At 35.4% G+C, this 22,981-nt stretch overlaps 1 protein-coding gene across 1 annotated transcript in view; it reads left to right on the forward strand.

The window, feature by feature from the left end:
* The first annotated feature begins 997 nt into the window (after window positions 1–997).
* The window catches only part of LOC108399196 (uncharacterized protein C2orf78-like), a 39,468-nt gene continuing 17,484 nt past the window's right edge, over window positions 998–22,981 (forward strand). Inside the window, exon 1 of the mRNA XM_073216173.1 lies at window positions 998–1,097. Coding sequence (XP_073072274.1) covers window positions 998–1,097 — 100 coding nt within the window. The remainder of the gene's footprint in view (window positions 1,098–22,981) is intronic.

Below are 22,981 nucleotides of genomic sequence, written 5' to 3' on the forward strand. Positions count from 1 at the left end.
CCTGCTGGTTGTCTACTCAATATCCAACCTCCTCTTTTTTATTATTAATAGAATCCACATTATATTTAACCCAAATTAAAAATTAAATTTTGAAAGCTCTCTTGAAAATAGTGGTGGCCCTGAGACAGAGTGATACAGTTTTGGCAAATGGGATGTTAATAAAAGTGTACTGATTCGGACATTCAGGAATGTTATCATCTTCCTTATAAACACAGGAGACTCATCCTGCATGTGCTCTTCACTTTGAATATTCTCATCCTAGAATAATTCGAGAATACAGACTTACTACATGGAGAGGCAACAGCTATCTTTGAACAAGCTACATCAACTGGTAATAGTCTGCTTCTGGACCTGAAGTTACAATTAAACATAAACCTCTTACTGGTTTAAGCAGCTAGACTTGGGTTTTTCTTGCTTACAGCTAAAGATGTCTTTCATCTCAGAGAAATCATATTTTAAAAATTGTTTCCTTTATTCCTTCCCTTCTATACATGATCATTAAACAAATATATTTTTAACACCTACTCTGTATCAGGCACTGTCTATAGTGGGGATACAACTTTGAATAAGACAAGTTTCCTACCTTTATGGACTTACTTTCTAATACAAGAGACAGATCATAAATAAGTGAAAGTGATCATGAAATTTCAAGTCATGTTAAGACCTGTGAAGGTAATACACAAGGGCAAACTGGCCAAGAATAGGGATGGAGCAATGGTAAGTAAGGCAGTCTTACTCAAACAGAAGGGCATCTCTAAGGAGGACATTTAGGCAAAGTCCAGACCAATGAAAGGCAATAAGCGTGGATGAGGAAATGAAGCATGAAGAATAGCAAGTGCAAAGGCTTTGAGGCATGGATAAGCTTGATATGTCTGAAGAATAACAAAATCACTGTTGTTAGATTTTAGTAAGGAAGATCATAGTAGAAGATGGAGATGAGAGATTATGCTGGTAATCTCTTATGTCCTACCTTACATCCTATTGGCTGGGTGGAAAAATGAAGCAAGAAAAAAGACTGAGTTCCAAAGGAGTGAACTGTGAGAGTGTAATCAGAGAAGTCCTCTTGGAGATGACATCTGGGCAGAGGCATCAGCAAGGTAAGAGAGCAAACACTTGTACATCTGTGGGAAGTGTGTTCCAGGAAGATGGAACAGAAAAGACAAAGGCCCTGAGGCAGAAGCTTTCTTGATAAACTCAAGGTTTCTTGACAAATTTCTGTGATTACAAGGCCAGTATAGTTGGAGTAAAAAAAGGATTGGGAAAAGTAAGAGAAGAGGTGACAGAGGCACCAGGGAGGCAGAAACCATTGGAAGGACTTCAGCTTTTACACCAAAAGAGATGGAAATCCATTTGGGAATTTTGATCACAAGAGTGACATGATTTCAAGTTTTAAAAGAAGCATTCTGGATGCTGGGTTGGGAATAGATTACAGGGATCAAGGAAGCAGCAGGAACCCATTTAAAAGTCTGTTAAGTCTGTTCTAAGAAACCAGGATATCATAATACCATGGACCTTTTTACCACACCTTATCTTTACATTTATAACTTTATTTATTTTTACCCTGATTTATGGGATGTCTTTCATTTTATTTTAAATTAATCCATTCAATATATTTTGAAATATCTAACCTGTCAGATATTGCTTCTATTAAAAATCAAACTCTTATATATTTCCATAAAATGAAGTTCTTAAATTCTTCATTCTTTGCTTTTTGTTACTCACTGTTTTTTGTTGGATATTGTGTCATTTAACTAGGAATGATTTGGCTGGAAGCAATTTGGTAGAGTTCAAGATAGCAATGTCATTTAGTTAAAGTGATTTCATGATTGGTAATTCTAGTAAACTATGGCATAATTTTAGCTGTCTTTAAAGTCTTTTAAGGATCTTTATTTGTTTTCAAGAATATTCAGGTCTTCACTACTATTTTGAAGATTTTTTTTTAGATAGTATCTAATTCAGACTTTTCCCAAGTAATCAAAGAGTTGAAAGAATGTTATTTAAATAATTCTGAAGAGAAACAGTGTTACTATCTTAGTCATTTTATGGAGAAAACCATAAACATTTGAAAACTTTCCTCTTTATAAGAACTTCTTGACACTGCTTTTTTTTTGTAAGTGACAAAAGGGTCCTGTAGTAGGTTTTTAGTTTACATTTTTTAGTTTACATTTTACTAGCACCACTTTTGTTGCAATGTGGAGGAGTACTTCTCTGTGCTTGTTTTGGCTCTTAGGAGCATAAGCTGGTTGTGTACTGGGCAGGGCATTACAGGATTTGGTTCTCTCTGAGATTCAACAGCAGCTGTCTTATGGAAGAAAATAAAGGGAAGCAAAGATCCACAGGGGGAATCAAAAGATAATACACAGTCAACAAGGTGAGGTTGCTCGCTAATGAAGCCATGGCCACAGTAACCTTCCACTGCTCTTAACAAGGTGGAAGCAAAGTCTGCTTAACACTTCACCATACAGCTGTTATTTTTTCTCCCTCAGCAGGCTCATTCCTTTAGGGCACACAAAAAAATGGACTTTTCATTTCATTCTCAAGTATAGCCTAGACTACTTTTGCACATGAAGAATGTGAAAGTCTCTAAGTTTGAGTTAGATAAAACCTTCTGAAACAATCGAAGACAAAAATAAAGATTTTTTTGATTCACAATTTTTAAAAAATTATGATGGATTCAAATATGTAATGGAGAGGGATCACTGTAATATTCATAAGAAGTTTCTTATTCTCTGTAATCTTCCTAAGAAAGTCTTCATTGATTTTTATCAAGATGGAACAGAAATGAAGGTGGCTATCTTTCAATTCTATGTAATTGTATTAAATATAACAGTCTCTGAGAGTTGCCAACTCGAAGGTCCTCTCAGAAGAAAATATGCCCCTGGGACCATATTATACCCATCTTTTCCCCATCAGACTATTAAATTTTACCCCACCAGACTATCTGAGAAATAACCCATGCATTGAAACTCCCATTTGGCATATTTTTAATACTTAATAATGAAAATATTTTAGTCACCCATAGTTATGAAATAAAAAATTCTGACAATGTCTCAGACTTTCTTTGTTTCTCATGACCTTCACAATTTTGAGGAGTACTGCTTAATACTTTTAGAATGTTCCTTAATTTGGGTTTATCTGCTTTTTTGCCTGATTTCAAACTTCTGGGAAGAATACAGCAGATGTGAAGTGGCAGCCTTCTCCACACCGCATTGTATCAGGGGTACCGACATGACTAACCACTGGTGATATCAGAGGCGAGCACTTGGTCAAGGTAATGGTTTCCAGATTTCTCCTCAGTACAGTACTGTTTTTCTCTTTCTGTTCTCTGTTCTTGGGGAGTGTGTTAGTAAATGTGGCCTACTCTCAAGAAGGTGGTGGTGGTATCGCCATATGTTATTTGTGAGTCTGTAGGAACATTTGTGTCTTCTCCCTTAGACCATGCAGTTTTAACCTGGAGCTTAGTTTACTACCTGGTCTCTATGAGAATAGGCTCAGTTTTCATGACTTCCTACTATCCTGAATCCACAGAAACCTAGTATCTCTCCTGAATCTCAGAAAGATGCCCTCAATACAGTATTCTTGGGGATGTGTGGAGGCAGACCTGGTAAAACTTTCCTTCCAAGCCCTAAGATCTTCTGAGGTTTTAGACGTTTCACTAACACATTTGAAGGTTTTCAGAGATGGGCTCTGATTAATGTCAGTCTAAGTTTGATTAATTTAGACCTGGTGATCCCCTCATCCCTGGACTCAGTACTCCATCTCTATAAAATATGATGGAACAAACATTTTGTGAACATCTACATTCAGGCCACTGTTCTAGGATCTGAAGATATTTCAGTGAACTCTACAGTTAAGACTGCTGTCCTTTTGTTTAAATAGTTAATGAGGAAAACAATCTAATAAGCAAATAAACAAAATAGAAATAAAACCCACAGAACCTATCCTTTGGGCCTTTAGCTACAAAGTACAGTACAAAGCACAGCACTTTGCATACTGTAGACAATCAGTGAATACTTGAATTCTGAGTACTAACAGATTATTTGAGGGACAAAAACACAAGCAAATACACAGATTTTAGTAACAAGAAATTAAAATTTTCCTGCAATGATGGTGCATAATTGTCAAGTAGATATCCAGCTAATGAGCATTCATATTTGTATTTAAAGCAAGCATAATTGGATATAATTTCTCAGCTAGATTGCTTTATGCTCAATTTGCCAATATCTTTGGATTGCTTCACCATTTTGATTTAGGCTTATTTTCATAAGAGTATTTTGAAGTGAGAATAGTCCAAAATTTATAGAAATGGTACAGCGGTGCTTCTCAGCCCACTTGGATCCCCCACACTTGGATGTCCCACTTGGAGATGAGAAAAAACTGAGAGTTACTAGGGTTGATCTTCAAAAAATCATTCAAGGCAATGACACTAAGACCAGATATGAGAAAGAATGACAAATACAGATTCAATCCATACTAATCTGCAGTGGTGAGACAAAAGGAACAGATGTGATTTGAGGGAGCAAGGTATTAAAACAAACAGAGAAAAAGGTGCTAATGATGTCTAGTCATCAGTCAGGGACTGATAAAACAGCAAGAGAGCAGAAATAACTCAATGGTGAGATAACTCTCCAATGTAATGACTGGGTTTTAAGTATATTCTGAAGGAAAACTAGAGGAAGAACGGACAAAAGGCTGAGTTAAGTCTGGCGACTCTCACAGGGAAGGACCTATGGAGATTCTGCTGCCTGTGTACTCCCAGGCGTGGGGCCCAGGGCCAGAGGAGCTGAAGCAGCCCTGGGGCACACCGAACATGAGGGCTACGCACCTCCATGTCTCACCCTCATTAGCCTATTAAAGGTTTAATCTGAAGAAGTTCATCACCATGGGCAAACATACAATGTTAGCCACTTTTCAGTACTTCCATTTATTTAAACATATGATTATTTTAGTATCTATTATTTATTTATTCCTGTATTTGTTCCAGTGAATATCTGTGGACCTATTACATTAACCAGATCTATACTATCTGTACAATCCTCTTAACGGAATGCTCAGAACACTGCATCCGGCTGTTTGTGGTTCAACAGCTCTTTTAGCAAAATGCTGAAGCTATGTATGTAACGCCCATGTGGAAATTAAATCTATGATATATGTAAGCCCTGGGCCAGCCTGAAGCAAAATCATCACACACAAAAACAAAAAAACAAAAAGGAAAAAAACTGAGGGAGATTTGAGCAAGGTAGTTTTTATAAACCTGAAGTGAGTTGTGGGCCAATTACATGTGAATCTATCCTTGAATTACAAGAAGATTTTAATGGTGTCTGAAACACTCTATATTGGCCTGAGACCAAGTTGTTGATAAAAAGACAAATACCAGTTTTCTGGCCAACAAAGCAGGGAAAACAAACCTTTATTGAGTGTTCATCTTGGTCAAGATACTATGGTAGGTAGTTGACATATAAGTGTCTTCAATTTTTTCAACTATTATATGAGCTAGAAATTCAGTGCCTTATTACCTAATCCACAACTAGAAGATATAATCATCTGCAGGAAATCTCCCTAAGTTACAAAAACACTTAATTTTACTATGACACTTTTCTGATTCAATAGTGCTTTGCAGTCAATATCCAGGATATACTGAGGTCTTCTGTTGCTGATTGAGCATTAACATCTCACCCCAAATCACTGCTCTCCTCTCCTGCTCCTGTGAGCCACTCTCAAGTGGTTAACAAACCGAAATTGAGGGAAATAAAACAGGAATATCATTTCTCTTTGAAAATGGCTTTGAAAAAATCTAGTAGGACATTAGTTACTTACGTATGAAAACATAAGATAAGGTAGTATTTACATATTTTCCTTTATGTCTATGCCATTTTATATTGGTATGTATATGCCCTAGGAGTCTAACAGAATGTTAAATTTCAAGAAAGCCCCAAGACTGTCAGGGCCAGGCTGCACTATTATTCCCATTTTTCAGATGAGGAAACAATAGCTTAGAACAAGGAGAGAGCATGTGGGGGGCAAGACCAGCAAACAGAGGCAGGAAGCATGCCTGGCTCCACAGTCTGTATCTTTTTTGTACTGCTGTGAGCTTTAGCTGAGCTGGAGATGGGCTAGAAACAATCTTTCTTCCTAAGGCCTCTTCTCTTATATGATGTTTTTTTAACTTTTAAAGTTTTTTTTAACCAGAGAAGAGATTTATTTTATAACAAAATTGTCAAAAGGAGCAGAAAAACAACCCCAAAGTGGAAATGAATTAAAAGAGACCTAAAGGAAAATTTAGAATGAAAAGGAATGTTATAGAATGTTTAAAAATAGAGGCAATTCCTTGTCTTGGGGACGTTAAAGGTCTTGTCTATGAATGTCATGTACAATAACTGAACCACCTTCAGATCATTCACTTGGGGAGAATGAGCAAGTAGTGTGCAAACTTCAGGCTTTCGCTTTCCAAAACTGTGAGACTAAGACTTCACCTCTAACAATCAAAATTGAGAAGTTTAAAAATTAAGTGAAATAGCTGGATGCTGCTTTTAGTTGAACTGACATCTTTAATTTAAATCATTGCTGGTGAAAGAATATCCCAAAAAAACCAGCACTGTGTTTTATTGACTAGAACTAGATCTCAAATACAGGTTTGATGGATTACAATTTATCTATGAAAATAAATGCAAATACTATTAAGTAATCTGGACTGTATCTTAAGGTTAAAGTTAGTGTTAGAGCAACATTTATCATTTCAACAGGGAGTAACTATCCCAAAAGTAGATTTCATTTCATTTCGATGTGTTTCCATGTCATCATACCTTTCTCGACATTATTAACTTTCATGTTGCAGTAATACACTCTTCTGAACAGCCACTAGACTGTTAGCTTTTTGAGGGTGGGAAATGGGTCTTGTTCACTTTTATACTAGTGTGTGGCATGGTGTGTGCCACACTGTGAAGTATTAGAATCAGTAATTAGAATCAGTATTAGAATGACTGAGTGGATGTTTGTTTCAGAAAATTACCGTGGCAGCTTGGCACCTGGACTGAAGTGGAGAGACGAGAAGAACATTTGGGATTACTATTATTGAGGAGTGGAGAGAGAAAGCTGGCCTGATTTAAGGCGGTGGTAGTGAGGCTGGAAAGAAGGCAATATATATTTGAATATTTCAGTCAGCAGAATCAAAATGCCTTCTATCTAGTTAAAGAAGTAAAGAGTGGAAAGGGAGAAATTGAGGTTTATGCCTGTGTCTCTTTCCAGGTAACTCTGTGAGGGAGGGATGCAATTAATCAGCGTCAAGATGCAAAGGAAGAAGCCAGTTGAGAGAACAGAGATAATGACTTTTATCACTTGGTGGCTTTATGTCTTATTTCCAGAACTATGCTTACATTCATGGCCTGAGTAACATTTCTGCCTCACCACACACAACCGCATATCACCAACTCAATGTAAATTGTTTTTGCATTAACTTGTTATCCTTAACCTCTCTTCAAAGTCATTCTTTCATAATTAACTAAGTAGTACGTCACTCTTTTAGTGTGAGTTATTTTCCTTGCCCACTATATTTTCCTGGAACAAGTTCTTCTGAGTTATTTATATAAAATGTGTTTAGCTTTGTTGCCATGACTGAAAATAACTTTTGTTCCCAACCTTCTTAGCAGTTTCCCAGAAAAAATGCACAGCCAAACTCTGGTCAGTTACCTTGGGTGGGTCTTGACTTAGGGACACAGGTGTTGGACACGGTCATCACTGCTCCCTTCTGAGTGTCCTACTCTGGGGCTGTGGTGCACAGGAGACAGGAAGGCAGGCCTTTTGCTTAAATCCCACCTTGTTGTATTTACTTTAGCTCCACGCTTCAGTTTCTTCTTTAATGATATCTTCCTCATCATGTTAGTGCTAGGAAGAAATGAAATAATGTAAGAGGAACTTTCTGCTATAGATTTCCAATTATGTGCTTACATGCTGGTTCAATTTGCTGCATATGCTTGCCTTCAAAGATTTTTTTCCTTATATAAATAAGATGGAAAATTCATGACTAACTGTAAACAGCAGAGAGCCACTAAAATGAAGACATGGACATTTATTATTTTTAAATGTCAAGGTAACAGTTAGTTTGTAGATTGTTGAATCTATTTCCTAAAAGATGAAAATTCAGAAAAAAATTTCAACAGGCTGAAATAGTGATTTAGAAATAATAAGACATTTATTAGGATAAAAAGTGGAAGTTGCCAGGTGTTATAAGAGGCCTTGGGGTTTTTAGATCAGCTGATTGAACAATAGTATTGCTGCCTAGAAAGGAAATTCAGTACTAATCTGCATCATTCATGGTGGAAAGCAAAGAAGATGACTGACCATCATTGTACTTGTCACACATCAGAGCATTCATGCACAGGAAAAGGAAGAATTAGCACAAAGACTGGTTGGTTTGGTAATGAAATCTTTTAAGTCAAAGAATTGTGGAAGCTTAAGACAAACATTAATTTTATCTTCTGTAAAATGAGATGGAGGAACAAGATATGCTCTACTCTTCTGTTCCAGTTTTCAATTACAGCACAACAAGCCACCCCAAAGCTTAGCTGTCTAAGGCAACAAACATTTTATTATGCTCCTTGATTCTGTGGGTCGGGATTTGGAGAAAGCACAATAGGAATGGCTCTTCTCTTCTCCATAATGTTAGCTGAGATAGTGTCTTACTTCAGGTTCAACAGGAAAAAAAAGCCATAAACTGGGTGGCTTCTCAACAACAGAGATTTATTTCTCACAGTTCTGGAGGCTGGAAGGCAGACATCAGGGTGCCAGCAGGGTCATGTTCTGGGGAGAGCCCTCTTTTAGGTGGTGGATGGCTGATGTCTCGTTGTAGCTTCACACTGTGGAAAGCAGGACTAGCTCTCTGGCCTCTTCTTATAAGGGCTCACCAGTCTCATTTGTGAGGGTTTCACCCTATGACTTATTAACCTCCCAAAGATTCCCCAGTTCCACCTACCACCACACTGGGCATTAGATTTCAACATACACATTTTGTGGGGACACAAACATTCAGTCCATAACAGATACTAAATAGCTCAAGGTGCCTCGAATGCTTGACTGACATAACACCAGGGGGCCAACAGAGCCCCTTCCAAGAAAATTTATTTGCTAATAGGTCTGGCACTTGGGCTGAGATGCCAAAAATGCAGACTCAGCTGTACTGTCTTGATGGCAGCTGTATGTAGCCTCCCCAGCACAGTGGCCACACTTCCAACATGACAGCTCTGGGCTCCATGAGTGAATACTTGGGGAAACTTCCTGGCCTTTTCTAATCAGCCTTGGAAATCAGAGTGACACTTCTGCACAATCTATCATTTAAAGCTGTCAAATAGCCCACCCAGGTCCAAGGGATGAGGGCGTAGTTCACACATGCTTTAAAACCATCATATGTCCTCTCCAACTCTAAACACTGAGCTTTCTACCTCATATTTAGGTGAAAGTGAAGCTGATTTGGCTCAAAGTAATAAAGAGCTTGTCTCATATACAGAGTACTTGAAAAGGGAGATGGTATGGAATATCAAAGAAGGATGGGTTTCAGGAATATATGAAGACAAAGATCTCATTATTCTGTGAATCTTAGAAGAGTTAAAATCTTGAAATTTGAGTTACTACAACTGCTGGGTAGAAGTATTTAAGGCACAAAAATCACATAAAATTATCTTTAAAGTAATTTTCAAAGCATGGATGACAGCCTAGGTGAGAATGGATCAGTATTTACAGTCAGGTATCATGAAATAGAAATGGGGGAAATGACTAAATAAGGCCATGTGTGATATCCCAATTAGGTATGTGCTGGACTACAACCTGTATTCAAGAGGGGATTCACACCAGGGAATTGTATGGAATTCTGTGTGAGGATTTCTAAGCAACCATCGTTTTTTTTTTTTCTGATATTGAATGATGCCCATTTCATTAATAAGGAAGGAGAAACTGAAATTAGGAGAGCATCCTATTCTCTTTCATGGCAGGGAGCCTAAGCAGACTGGGCTAGCTGATCAAAGATAGTAGGAACATCTTTTATTTGCAACTGTGATTTCATGGATCCAGTCATTTAGAACAAGAGAAAAAGAGTGTGCTTGGGGTTTGGAATGAAAAGCAAAAATCTCTCCTGCATGAGTTAATTCAATGAAGGCCTGAGCTATGTATCCAGAGTTGACATGTAAGGTCAGGGTCAAAAATCTAGAAACAATGAGCAAAAGCACTAGATGAAAACTAAAAAGACCTTAAGTAAACACATATCAAGCATGGGCTCTTGGTAATTCATGCATGTGTTGAGGACAGATCCATGAGCTTAGGCGACAGATAGAACCTAAGGTAACAAGATAGACACGCAGTGAGGTCTCATGTCTCTACTGCCTTTTATCCATCTTTATCTGTCTCTTATGAACCTGTTCAGCATGGCTAACTAAGCTTACCAGCCATGTATGGAAGAATGTATGAGGAGGGAGACAGGTAACACTCTCATCAAATCCCTATCATGTACCATGCATGGACTAGTAGTCAAGTATCAAAGAAAGGCAATTATGAATAAGATGGTTTCCAGACCAAATCAAGTGAGAAGAGTAGTTACTAATATTTCAGTCTTTATATGTGGATCCAGGACAGGGCAGTTTAGAGAAGTGAGGTTATGTGTGGGCATCAGGGACATCTGGGCTAGGATGGAGCCAGTGAAGGTTTAAAGAAGAGCCGGGACATTTAGCATGAAGGAAAACATTCCTATCCTTCCCAAGTGTAGAAAAACCTACATTTTATCACCTGGAATTGTTATAGAAACAAATTAGTTATAGAAACAAATATAGAAACAAAATATAGAAACAAATTATCAAAGTAGATAGAAAGTGTGAATGAAAAAAAAAGTGGCCCCCCCCTTCCCAAAAAATATTGGTTGAACAAAATATCTTTTCAAAGGTGCTTCCTGTTTACTTCCTAAACATTTTCATCTTTTTTTCAGCTATGTGTCCTTCATTGCATGGGCTACTTGCATCTGGCTTTTATATTCCGGCTGCTATATTTAGATGTTTTAATTGACTTCTCGCACAGGGCAAAGTGTGTGACTCAATCATCACTCCCCATTAACACACTGTTCATTGTAATTTGCTCTTCAGGGTTTACTGACTTCGCATGGTTGGTTAAGTTTGCCTCAAAGAGACAAGACTTCATTTCCCAAATATGACTTGTGTAAGAAGAAAAGCAAACTAATAGTGTCTGTTTGTAAGAGTCTGGAGATTAGTGAACAAATAAAATCAAGGTGTAATTCAAATAATGCTAGTAATTTATGACTTTAAGTCCAATAACATTGACAGTATTTTAACTGTGGCTTTGCAAAATATCTTTTTTCACTCCTCTGAGTTTTTAAATTTGTTTTTGTATTACTCATGAAAATACCTTAAGTTAAGAAGAGTTTTAATTTTCAAATACAGGTTAATCAATCTGTTGCTCTGAGCTAAATAGCTTAATTTAAACTGTTTTTCACTGTATCCTTCGCTAAAGCTAGATTCTCTGAGAAGCAAATCTACAGATATTGATACGTCATAACATTTTTTCTTAATTATCCCAAACAGGCTAATACAGTTTAAATCACTTTTTTTTCAATTCACATAAATACCAATTAATTGAAATCAGCTTGCAAAATATAGAAAAGCATACAAAAGAAAATAAAAATGACCTAAAATTGCTCTTTATGTAAAATGAATTTTATGTTCTTCCCTTCAGGTTATATGCACACACACACATATATATGTACAGACACATATATATATATCTCATAGTGCATATGTATATATAAATGTATATATTTCCCATATACAACACTGTATTTTTCAAAACTTAATTTTAAACTAATTTAATAAATAATGTGATATATAAACATAAATAACTTATAACTGAACACGGCATATTTTCAATTTTTATGGGTCATATCTCCGTTTGATAATTTAAATACATTCCTGAAACCTGAAGTTAAAATATATTGATTTGAGTACATTCTTTTCAATGTTTCTCTCCTGTACTTTCCTACTGAAATGGTCAAAAGATGGTTAAGTTATATTGGAGAAAACGCTACATTATCACTGAAAGCCAGTGATGGTTTCCATCTTTGTTCCAGAAAATATAAGAGCATTCTATAAAATATAAAACAAGACCAGGACAAAAAAATTCAACCATCAACCACAAATTCTAGCAGGGGAATCTAAATGTTCATTCAGTAACTTAAAGCCCAGGCCTGAAGGTGACAAGTTACTTCCACTTGGGGAATGTAGTTGCAAGGAAAGCTGGGAAATATAATTTCTAGCTGCTCTGAGCAGCTCTGTCTTCAGCTGCAACTCTATTACTATGGCAGAAGGGAGACTAGATTCTATAATCAATTTAGCACTGCCCACTGTACAATTATTGCTGCAGAAAAGTCATTTTTAAGGACTACTTTTTTGTTCCCTATAATTTAAATCCCCCCTTTCTCTATACTGAACAAGTGTCTATGAAAGACAAGTCTTTATAAGTTTTTTTAACTGTTGCAGGATGAAAATACAGAGTACATGGATTGTGGATTAGGCTGGCAACTGTTGACCTTATTGGAGATTTGAAGTAAAAAAAGGCAAGTTCAGGGCCCTGAATTTTGAGCTCAAGAGTCACAGAGAAAAAACAAGTATTGGGGCTACAGCTGTGGAAGAATCTCTTACTAGCCTTGGGACTGAATTCGTCAAAACCAAATCTAAACGATGTTTTCTGTTGCTTTACTTTTAAATTATATATGTACATAGTAATTATTAAAACCAAAACAAACCGTAGACCATTTACTCAATTTTTAGAGCAGAAACAGTCTAATTTTTACTTTGGAGAAAATGCCTGATTGTGGGCCACTGGATGACGGGAGGTGGGAGGAAAGTGTGGATTGTTTATACTATATGTGGGCCTTTTATTACCTCCATGGTGAGCACAAATCTCTATCCTACCCATGCTTCTTAGTTCTGGGCTAGTCATTCTAAACCTTTCAATCTCTCCTCCACAACTGCCCAGTCCATGCATATGATAAGCTCACTGTTCTTACACAATGTCTTGCTAGTGTCTTTCTTTCCTTTCCTTCTTTCACTAATGCATTTAATAGGTGTTGTTGATCCAGGCCTTTTATTTTTTACCACAATTTTAAAGGACTTTAGGAGGGTGAGATGATTAATTCATGGACTGTCTGCCATCTTAAATGAACTGCCTATTTGTTTGCATACACACAGAGTAATACTGTACATACTGCCTTGAAATTTTCCTTTTCAGTTAAATAGATACAAAAATATGTTCCCATTCATTAAAGGCTCTCCTATAATGATATTTTAATAGTTGTATGAAATAACAGTTTAGGAATGCATACAAATTAATATGTTTATTTGAAATAAATTATTTTTTCATTTTCCTCATTTTAAATAGTGATCAATATATTTCCTTGTAGTAAAATCTTTGTCCTTGGCAGTAATGAAATTCTTAGTAGTGAATGCCTATAAGTTAAAATTACTGAATGAATAGACATGCAGATTCAAAAGCTAACATGTTGTGACAATTTATATTTCTATTACAAGTGGAAAAGACTATCCATTTTCTGGATTTTATTATTTTCAAGCTGGACCAATACATAGTAATTAAATAGGCTTAGTCATTGCTTAATTGACATTTCTTTGATAACTGCACAGGCTGTGGACAGTTTCATATGTTTATAAATCATTTGTCTCTTTTATTGATGGACTTGAATTGTCTGTCCACATTCCTTGTCCATATTTCTATTGGTCTGTTCATAATTCTAAATGAATACAAGCAAAGGTTCTCTGTTAAAGATATCAACCTTAAACTTCCTATTTTTTATTATTTCCCCAAATTTATTTTTAATATTTTTGCTGGTTTTAATTTATTGATCTAAAAGTCATGAGGCTTTAGAGAAAAAAGTCTATCAAACTGTTCCTGTATTTTATCTCCATTAATATCATGCTTTAAAGATTGCCTATTCCTAAGTTGTAACTTTTATTTTCTTACTGTGTTTTTTATTTGACAATATTCAAATATCTAATTAATCTACATTAATCTACAACCTAGACATGTGAGCAACAATCCACCTTAATTCTTTTGCCAAGTATTTAGTGAAATGATCCCCACACTATTTATGAAATAATATAGATTTTACATACTGGTTTGAACTGTCAATCATATTATAAATATAATATATATTACATAAACATGTTATTCTCTTCTACTCCATTTCAGTTGTACTGTGTGTGTCTGTAATTTCCTTCATCCTAAAATGAGGTACCATCAGGGCATGTTCAATTTTTTTTTTTAGCTGATATGGGAGTGTGGGGGAGGGGGAAAGGGGGACTGGTAGGGATCACTTCATACCTGATGTGGTAACTAGTTACCTTTCTCAGATATTCAAGTGAATTTGTACAACATCCATCCAAAAGGCTTCAATTTAGGCATCTTTCATCCTAACATCTTGATCTTCCAACACTTTAAAGACATGGATTTTAGGAAAACTAAAACATCTAAGCTGTGTTGTCCTCAGATTCTCCTGAGACTTTTAAGGAGAAAGAAAAATTTTCAGTTTCCTTCACAGGATGGTACCAAGGGGCTGGAGAATGGCCACCATCAGTTTTCAAATTAGTTTCCTCTGTATCCATGTGAGGGAATCATAAAGGAAACTGCTACCTTCTTTTTCTCAGTCCCTTATTTCTTGAAATCAGTCTATACTATAATATGATCTAGAGCCCAGATTATTTAATTTATTTCTTCTCATCCAGCTCTACCTTCTTATTCATGTCACTTCCACCAGATACCAGAATTGAAAACTCAATTAGAAGCTTATTAGATTTAGCTTTAGTGTCAGTTTTCTTCACTTATGATTCCTTCCATAATTTCTTTTAGTGTTATGGCAAGAATTTGAGCAAAATTACATCAAGTTCTGTTTACTATATGTGATTTTGAGCCAGTGCTACATACTTTCTTGATTCAATTGTTGAGAATTATCTAACATTAAATACATAATGAAATAGTATTTGATGTGTCATATACATACAATGTTATATATTTCCCATGTTTAGCAAATGCATTTTTAGAGAGGAAAAAGAAATTTGTATTAATCAGTAATAACAAGCTAATGTAGAAAATTGAAAAGTAATTATTATAGGTCTTTTGTTAAATTCTGAGATTTGGGAGTAAGACAAACTGTATTCAAATCCTGTCTTGACCACTTGCTACAGATCTTTGAGATAGTCTCTTGACCCTTTTGGGTTTCAGTTTCCTCATCAGGTTTAAATGAGATTCTGACCAGATGTAGAGTTAGTGCCCAACAAATGAGAACTATTGTTTCTATTAGCTTTCCTTCAACTGTCCCTTTATTTATAGCAGTGCTACTCAAAGCGTGGTCCAAGGACCAACATCAGCTGGGAATTTGTTAGAAATGCAAATCCTCTGGCCCCAACCTGGACTTACTAAACCAAACATTACAGATGCGGGCCCCAGAAATCAATGATTTAACAAGCCTTCCCAATGATTCTGATGTATGCTCAAGTTTGAGATCCACACATTTATATTATATCATTGCTATTATTAAAATGTTAATAAATCTTTTCTCTGGGCCAAAAGTAAAGTACACCTGAAAATCATCATGGTAGCCACACATGATAAAATCATTACATATATAGAACATCCATTCTCAATTTCCTTATAAACAAAATGGATATATTAGCAATACTTACCAGGATAAGCTAATGACTGGCAAGCATTACCCCAAGAACTGATATGCTAATTGTCAATACTAGAATTATAGGCCAAGCAAAACTTCATTGCTTTATATAAATAAGCTCTACTCTAGTATATTTTTTTCTAATTGATATCCACCAATAGTTTGAATTTTTTTCCCCATGTCACTCTAATATCAATCGTCTTCTTTTGAAAGAGCTACATTTCTTCATTAAATTATTTTGCCCAGGAGTCAGAAAATATTTCCTGGCCTGCACCACCAAGTAGTTATCAACATATGGAGAGAGCTGAGATGCCTCTAACCTCTAACACTTTGCTTAGGTAACTGCCTTTCCAGAAATTTAATGTGTGAATTCTATGGTTTCAATTTTCCTGCATTACAAGTATCAGCTCAAGCTGGCAACTGCAGTCTTTGAGGTCAGCAGACAGTATTAATAGACATGCCGCTAGTATTGCAGCTGTGTTAATATGAAGTCTGAACCCACTGGTTTGAAAAAAATGGCAAAATGTATGTGAAACTTTCTGTAACTCTTCACAGTGTGAACTTTCACTCAGGTTTTCAAACTGACTTCCTTCTCTTCCCATTCCCATTCCCACTGGGTTTTTTTATTCATGTTTTTAAAATTGCAGGGATCTATTATTAAACTTTTGTAACAATTTCTTGTACTTTCAAGACATTCAAGTAGTGGTGCCTTTTGAAATATCAGATACAGAGTTCTCTTTGGGGGACCATTAAGTTAAAAAATTTACTTTCTTTTCCCTTAGGTAATACAGTGGTTTATCATTCACTGTCTAAATGCTTTAATTAGGTTCCCAAGAAGTAACCTTTTTATATGCATTGTTGAATATATGATGAGAATCTACTTATTTTAAAGCTATTAGAATAATTTTCAATATTCCTAAAGGGTTTAAGTTTTGAAGGTTTATTTTGGTGACTTCTTCAAAACTTGTGTTTCTTTCTGGAATGCAAGGATCACAACTGTCAATGAATATGCCTGAGTTTTTATAATTACAGATTAGTTGTAAAGCCCCAACGCATCTCCATTTATGAAACGAAAACAAATGTAAATTGAGCATGAATTTCCAGAGCAAAGAGTAATTTACCTTTTTAGACTGTATGCTTTTTAACAACTTCTGGTGACAGGTACTTTTTAAGGCCAATGAAGAAGCAACACAGAAAAGAATGGGCTTTGGAGCTAAGAGAAAAATGACTGCCTAACCATGTATTAAGTCTGTCTCCTTTAGCATGCTACCTATGAACCCTTACCTCTACTGATCCACAGCTCTGCTGCCAAAGATTCTGATTAAATTGCTCTGGGCTAGATTGTAGGCATCCATAGTTTGTAAAGCTCCCCAGAGGATTCTAATGAGCAGCCAACACTCAGTCACTGAGTGAGAGCAAAAGTCCTGTGACTTTCATGAGCTCCAGACATACCTATAGAGATTTTTCAAATTTTATATGCCTGGCCTTTAAACTTGGAGGACTCTGATTCAATAAAATGGGACATATTATCCTTAGTTGTTTCAGGAAGAAATGTCCACGTCCCTCTTTCAGAATATCTAAACTTTGAGAGCTGCCCACCTCACCTGAATTCTGTCTCAGGTTCATAATAGCTTCCAAGTGACTCTCCTACATTTTATCTGACACAGTTCTGTGAAGTAGATATGGCAAAACTTGTCACCCTTACTTGATAGATCAAAATACTTCAGTTTAGCAAAACTAAATAGGCTTACTGTTAACACTGAATACATGATAATGATTAGACTCTCATTGGGGTTCTATAATGACAGTAATAATTACTATGCTTTATCAAGGGCTTGCCATTGCTTTTCATTGTGCCAAGAGATTTGCAATGATTTTTGCATTACTTAACTGGCTTATGCATCTATTGTTTTATCCCCTCTTTCTTTTGTAAGAGAGGAAACTCCAGAAATTAGAAACTTTTGGTTCAAGTGTGGTGATAAGCCACACTAAGCCTTTATGGAACACTGAAAATTGCACTGTGAAACTTCTGCTATTTTCTTATTGATTGGAAGGGACTCACTCTTATTTGGGGCCCTTATAAGAAAAAAGAGGAGGCTTTGAAACTGTGTAAGGAATATTTTTCATACTCACTTAAGAGTGTTGAATTCATCTGAACCAAATCTAACACATACTGCCTTTTTTGTTATGATAGAAGAGCATGGTTTTGATAGGAATATGACTAAAATTGTGTTATATTAATTTTTAAACAGTTAGGGAACATGTCTAAAGTAGGTGTATCTTTTTCTGAAAATATGAGAATAGAAATCTGGAATATCTCAAAATCTACTACTTTCAAAATCAGATCTCTGTATATGGGATTTGCTTGTATAAAACCTCAAGTAATATAATTATGGAAACTATAGAGAAATATGTTGAAAACAATATTATGGTCTTCCAGATAACTGTTCCCACACCAGGATAACACAATTTTTTTTTTTAAGGTGAAGGTAAACAAGTTTTCCTTCAACACAGTACTTTAAAACATGTTCAGAGTATTTTGATCCCCTCTAATACCTAATTAATGAGAACATACTTGGCTTACTTCCTATTTGTATTAAGCTTTCAATATATTTTTTCTTTTCTTACATATAAGCTTCTTTATTGAGAGAATCAGACTGAAAACTTTACCTTTTCACTATTCCTCATAGATTATTTCCTATCCTAGTCGAGTCAGAACGTTCCCCTCTATTCTGATTCTTTCCTTGCCTTTTCTAAAACCTGTCTTTAGACCCAGAATAGTAAACATTACTATTAGCCTTCAGTCAAGGAGAGAGAAGAGATAAAGTTATTTTTATGACTTTTCTTTAGACTCATAAGATTCAAAACATTTTTAGCAAATATTTCTTTTGTTTAGAGCAAAATTATGAAACTACTGTTTTACCTGGTTTCTCTTTTACAAATGCTAATTCTATGTTATTTGACATGATGATAATTTCTGCCTACCTGGACTTTATAAATGTTCTAGACATGTTCATCTCACTCCGCTGCTTTTATTAGAAAACTATACTTTCAACAACATGGGTCAAAGTTTTCAAGATTTTGTCTCACAAAGGAAGATTCTAATCATTGCTGGCCTTTTCTATTACTAATTGCTTCTGGACATGAAATGACTGCTGCCTGTTTGTGGATTCATTATCTAAGAAGAAAACTATCAGGGGAATTATAGAACCTTTAATATTAAAGAACTAAAAATGTTAAAGAATTAAGAAACTTTATACCACACCTCGATTTCAAAATCAGATTAATTGCAATTCAAAGAGGAAAGTGACTTGCTCAAATCTGGGAAGCTAGATCACAGTTCAAAGATGACACAAACTAAGGAAACTGTTCTTTTTAGATTGATTCATGCTCCATAGATTGCCATCTCTCATTTTAGTTACGTATAAATTCCTTGAACAGTATTTACCCTAAAGAGGTCCACATCTTAGTTATGAGAGATATTGTGTATATTAAGTATTTACAATATAGCATGTGTTTCTATAAAAGTGTAAGAAATAAGACAAATGATTGAAAAGATGACTTCTAACTGATGGGTCAAGGAAGAATTTTCTGGAAAGATGGTGCTTGACTTGCATTTTGAAAATGATGTAAAGTGATTCCAAGTGTAAATAAGTGAATAACTACTAAAGATAAAGGGACTATCATATGCAAGGATATGCTTCTTTAGAGAACCAAGCAGTAATTCTCTATCTAGAATGCAAATTATGAGGAGGGGAAGAGCAACAAGAGATCAGCATGAAGACAAGGAGAAAAGAGAGATCCTATGCATCGTGCAAAAGGTTTTCAACATTGGCCTTCATTTTATATGCAATTGGGTGTTCAAATGATCAGATTAGAAACTTCACTTCACATTATCACTTTTCACCTTGTATTCTCTGATTCGTTCATGATCAACTATATGAGGATGCCTACAAATGTTGACATCTAGTTAGGGCCTCTCTTCTGGATTCCATGATTGTTGGGCACATCCATGGTGACGCACTGACTAAAGCACAGATTAAATATCAATAATACTGTGTGTATTAGTTTTATCTTCCCAGCTTTCTTCTTAGAAGCTACTCCCAATACATGTCATGATGACAGTAGGCACTGGAAAGCCACTGGATTCATCTGTCCCTCTCCATCCAGTCAGAAGACATTTGGAATGCAATAAAAGAGACCAAATTCCTCTTAAGTGTTCTCCTTAACCTGCCTAGAAATATGGGGTTGGTCCCCTGTTCATATGTATCTTTCTGAAAAGAAACTCTGTTAGAAAGAGATGCCTTTTAAATATCATGCATGTTACATTTTGTGTAGTAAAAACAGAATTTTTTTCTTCACTGACATTGTTTTATTTAATTTCGGAGTGCAATGAGAACTTGTCATTGCAAAAACCAAGAAACAGAAAAGATGTATGCATGCCCTTCATCTCCAAGATCCATTGGAATTTGCTAACTGAGTGAGAGTCCCATGTACCATTCGTTTGGTCAGTTTTGTGGACACAGGGCCTAGTTACTACAATGTGAAAACAAAGTGAAGAGATAGATGAAGATCAATGAATCAATGTCCTAAAAAATATTCTTTGTAGTATTTCAAAGGGAACGATGTGGTTAAGAGATGGACTTTCAAGTGAACACAAAGTGGGGGAATTCTGGTGTCATTACATACAGGGACTGGAGGGTAACCATTGTTCAACAAATCATGATCATAAAAAGAGTAGAAGATAGGCTAAAATACAGGGGTGAAGTATGTTAAACTAATGATCCTTTGATTAGAATGGATATTACCTGCAGTTGAATCTCAGCTCTGGTACAGAGAGTTATTTACATTTTTCTCATCTATTAAATGGTAATGAAAAGAGTTACCTCCCAGATTTTGAGAGGATTGGGTGAACTTCCACATGTTAAATATTTAGTACATTTCATTGCATATGTTCAGGAAAGTTTAATTCCCTTTTTCCTCTGTGCTTTGTTGGGAATTTCTGAAACAGTGCACTAAATATAATTCAGTTGCAGGAATTGAACATATCCTCAGAGCTATATGAATATACATACTAAGAATAGTTTAAAGGAAACAAAAGGGACATTTCCCACCAGGGTGGTAATATAAAAGTGACTCTATGGAAAAGAATTTCTGCTTTAACTATTATTTTTCCTGAATAGTTTAGTAATTATAGTTTTGTGTATCTATATATAATTTTGTTTTAGGAAAATTAATTAGGAATGTTAATAATTTCTTTTTCTTTTTTCTTCTATAATAAAATATTAACTTACAATGATACTTACATGGACATAATAAGCCTGGTGATCTTCCCATAATATGAATTTAAACATACTGAAATTCCAAGTGATCTGAAACTCTATTATTTCATAAATGGGGAATAGTTAAACAGTATGTCAAACTTACTGATTCAGGTTGATATTTTAGAATGTAATTGTATGAGATTAATAAATAATAAAAAACAATGAAGTCCTAGGAAAAATATAATAGGCAAAATCAGTAATATCTATCATACAAATTCTATTTATATACTATATACATAATTTTATATAAATATATTAGCACAAATTGTAGGAAATCATCCAATAATATTTCTGAGAGGAAAAGCATTTCCCATTGTTTTCTTTTGTGTTTACTGATTTCCTGTTACCTCCCATGAATGTATTTGAGGTGACAGAGATGGACAGTGGTAATACACTTATCTATGTACTGTGACTGTTCCTTATGCAAAGTGGAAAACCAGTCAACTTATGTGATGTGAATTGGTTTCAAAGGGAGACAAGGTTCTCCCTTTGAGCATTCCAAAGAGAAAATAAGAATAAACTATACTATTTCAAGCCAAACAGATTCCTTCATAACTCATGACACAGGAATACATTTTGTTGGCACTAATACAGATAAATTAACATAGACACTATTCTACTGTTTCCAGTACACTGTTCATAAATGGATTTTGTATAATTTATGCAAATTGCTATATATTCAGCTGTGCCATTAAATCACTTCATTTCAAAATATCTATTCAATTCAACTAATGAAGTTGTAGAACATAGTCAAATAATAACATGCTACAGTGACAGCTGTCAGTATCATTCCACCCTGATTCATTTCTTAACTACAAGCATTCTCATTGATATTTAGGTGTTGGAAACAATGACAGAGTAATTTTGCACAACTGCTGGATTCAAGAAATAAGTGGAGAAAACTGAATGATAATTTTAAGTAAATTATCTCTAAAACTATGATATATAATTAACTTCTCCAATTCATCTTGCCTCCCTACATTTTCTCTTTTCATGCTTAACAAATCTAGCTTTTATTTCTGGTTTCTATATTTTCTTAATAATCTGCCACTCTCCCCTTCAAGTTTTGAAGCCTAGTGATATCAGGAATCCTCTTTTCTCTTCAGGCCCATGACGAACATCGAATCAATTTTTGTCAGTTTTTCTTTCTCAGTCTCTCACAAACTTCCTTTCTCCCTGTTCCTAGCTGCCAACCTATTTCAATCCAAGCTCTCATTTGTGGATCTCTAGACTACTGTAACATTGCCAATGACCTCCCTATCACTAGTCTCTCGCCCACTCTATCTGGCACTGTGGGACCTTTAGCACTGCTTTGTGACCTTCCTCTGCAAAAAAATCTTTCAGTGACCCTCAGATGACTGCCTGATCATTTCACATTTAAGATGAGTACAATTATGACCCTGGTTTAGGTTTGAGTTTCTAGCTTTACATCTCACTATGCCATACACCTAGGCAAACTTTTTTACTCAGTACTCCTATGGACATATCATTATACCCATATCTTCTATAAAGAATATCCTAACCATAGCTTCTACTTATGAAAATCCTACTTATCACCAGTAAGGTCCTCATTAAGACAGATGAACATTTTTTTCCTGTAATCTATATATTGTTTAGAGAAAATAACTAAACCACCAGTAAAAGAACTCAAGAAAAATCAATTAACAACCAAAACACATATTTGTAAATTAACCTTGTCACTTTGAATGTCTCCCTAACACAAATCCCCTTATTTAAGCTGAAGGTTTGAGTTCATTTGTCTAAACACACTTCCTCTTCTCTTCCTTAAGCAATCTTTCAATACTTCTCTAAGAGTTTTATTGCCCTCCAGCACTTATCTTAGCCATTTTGTATTCTATCCAATTCCCTAAATTGTCACTCTGACCATAGAACTAATGTGTCAGGTTTTGCCTTTACATAGTATTTTTAT

Source organism: Manis javanica, chromosome 1, assembly GCF_040802235.1.
Source record: "Manis javanica isolate MJ-LG chromosome 1, MJ_LKY, whole genome shotgun sequence".
In the NCBI taxonomy this organism is placed as follows: Eukaryota; Metazoa; Chordata; class Mammalia; order Pholidota; family Manidae; genus Manis; species Manis javanica.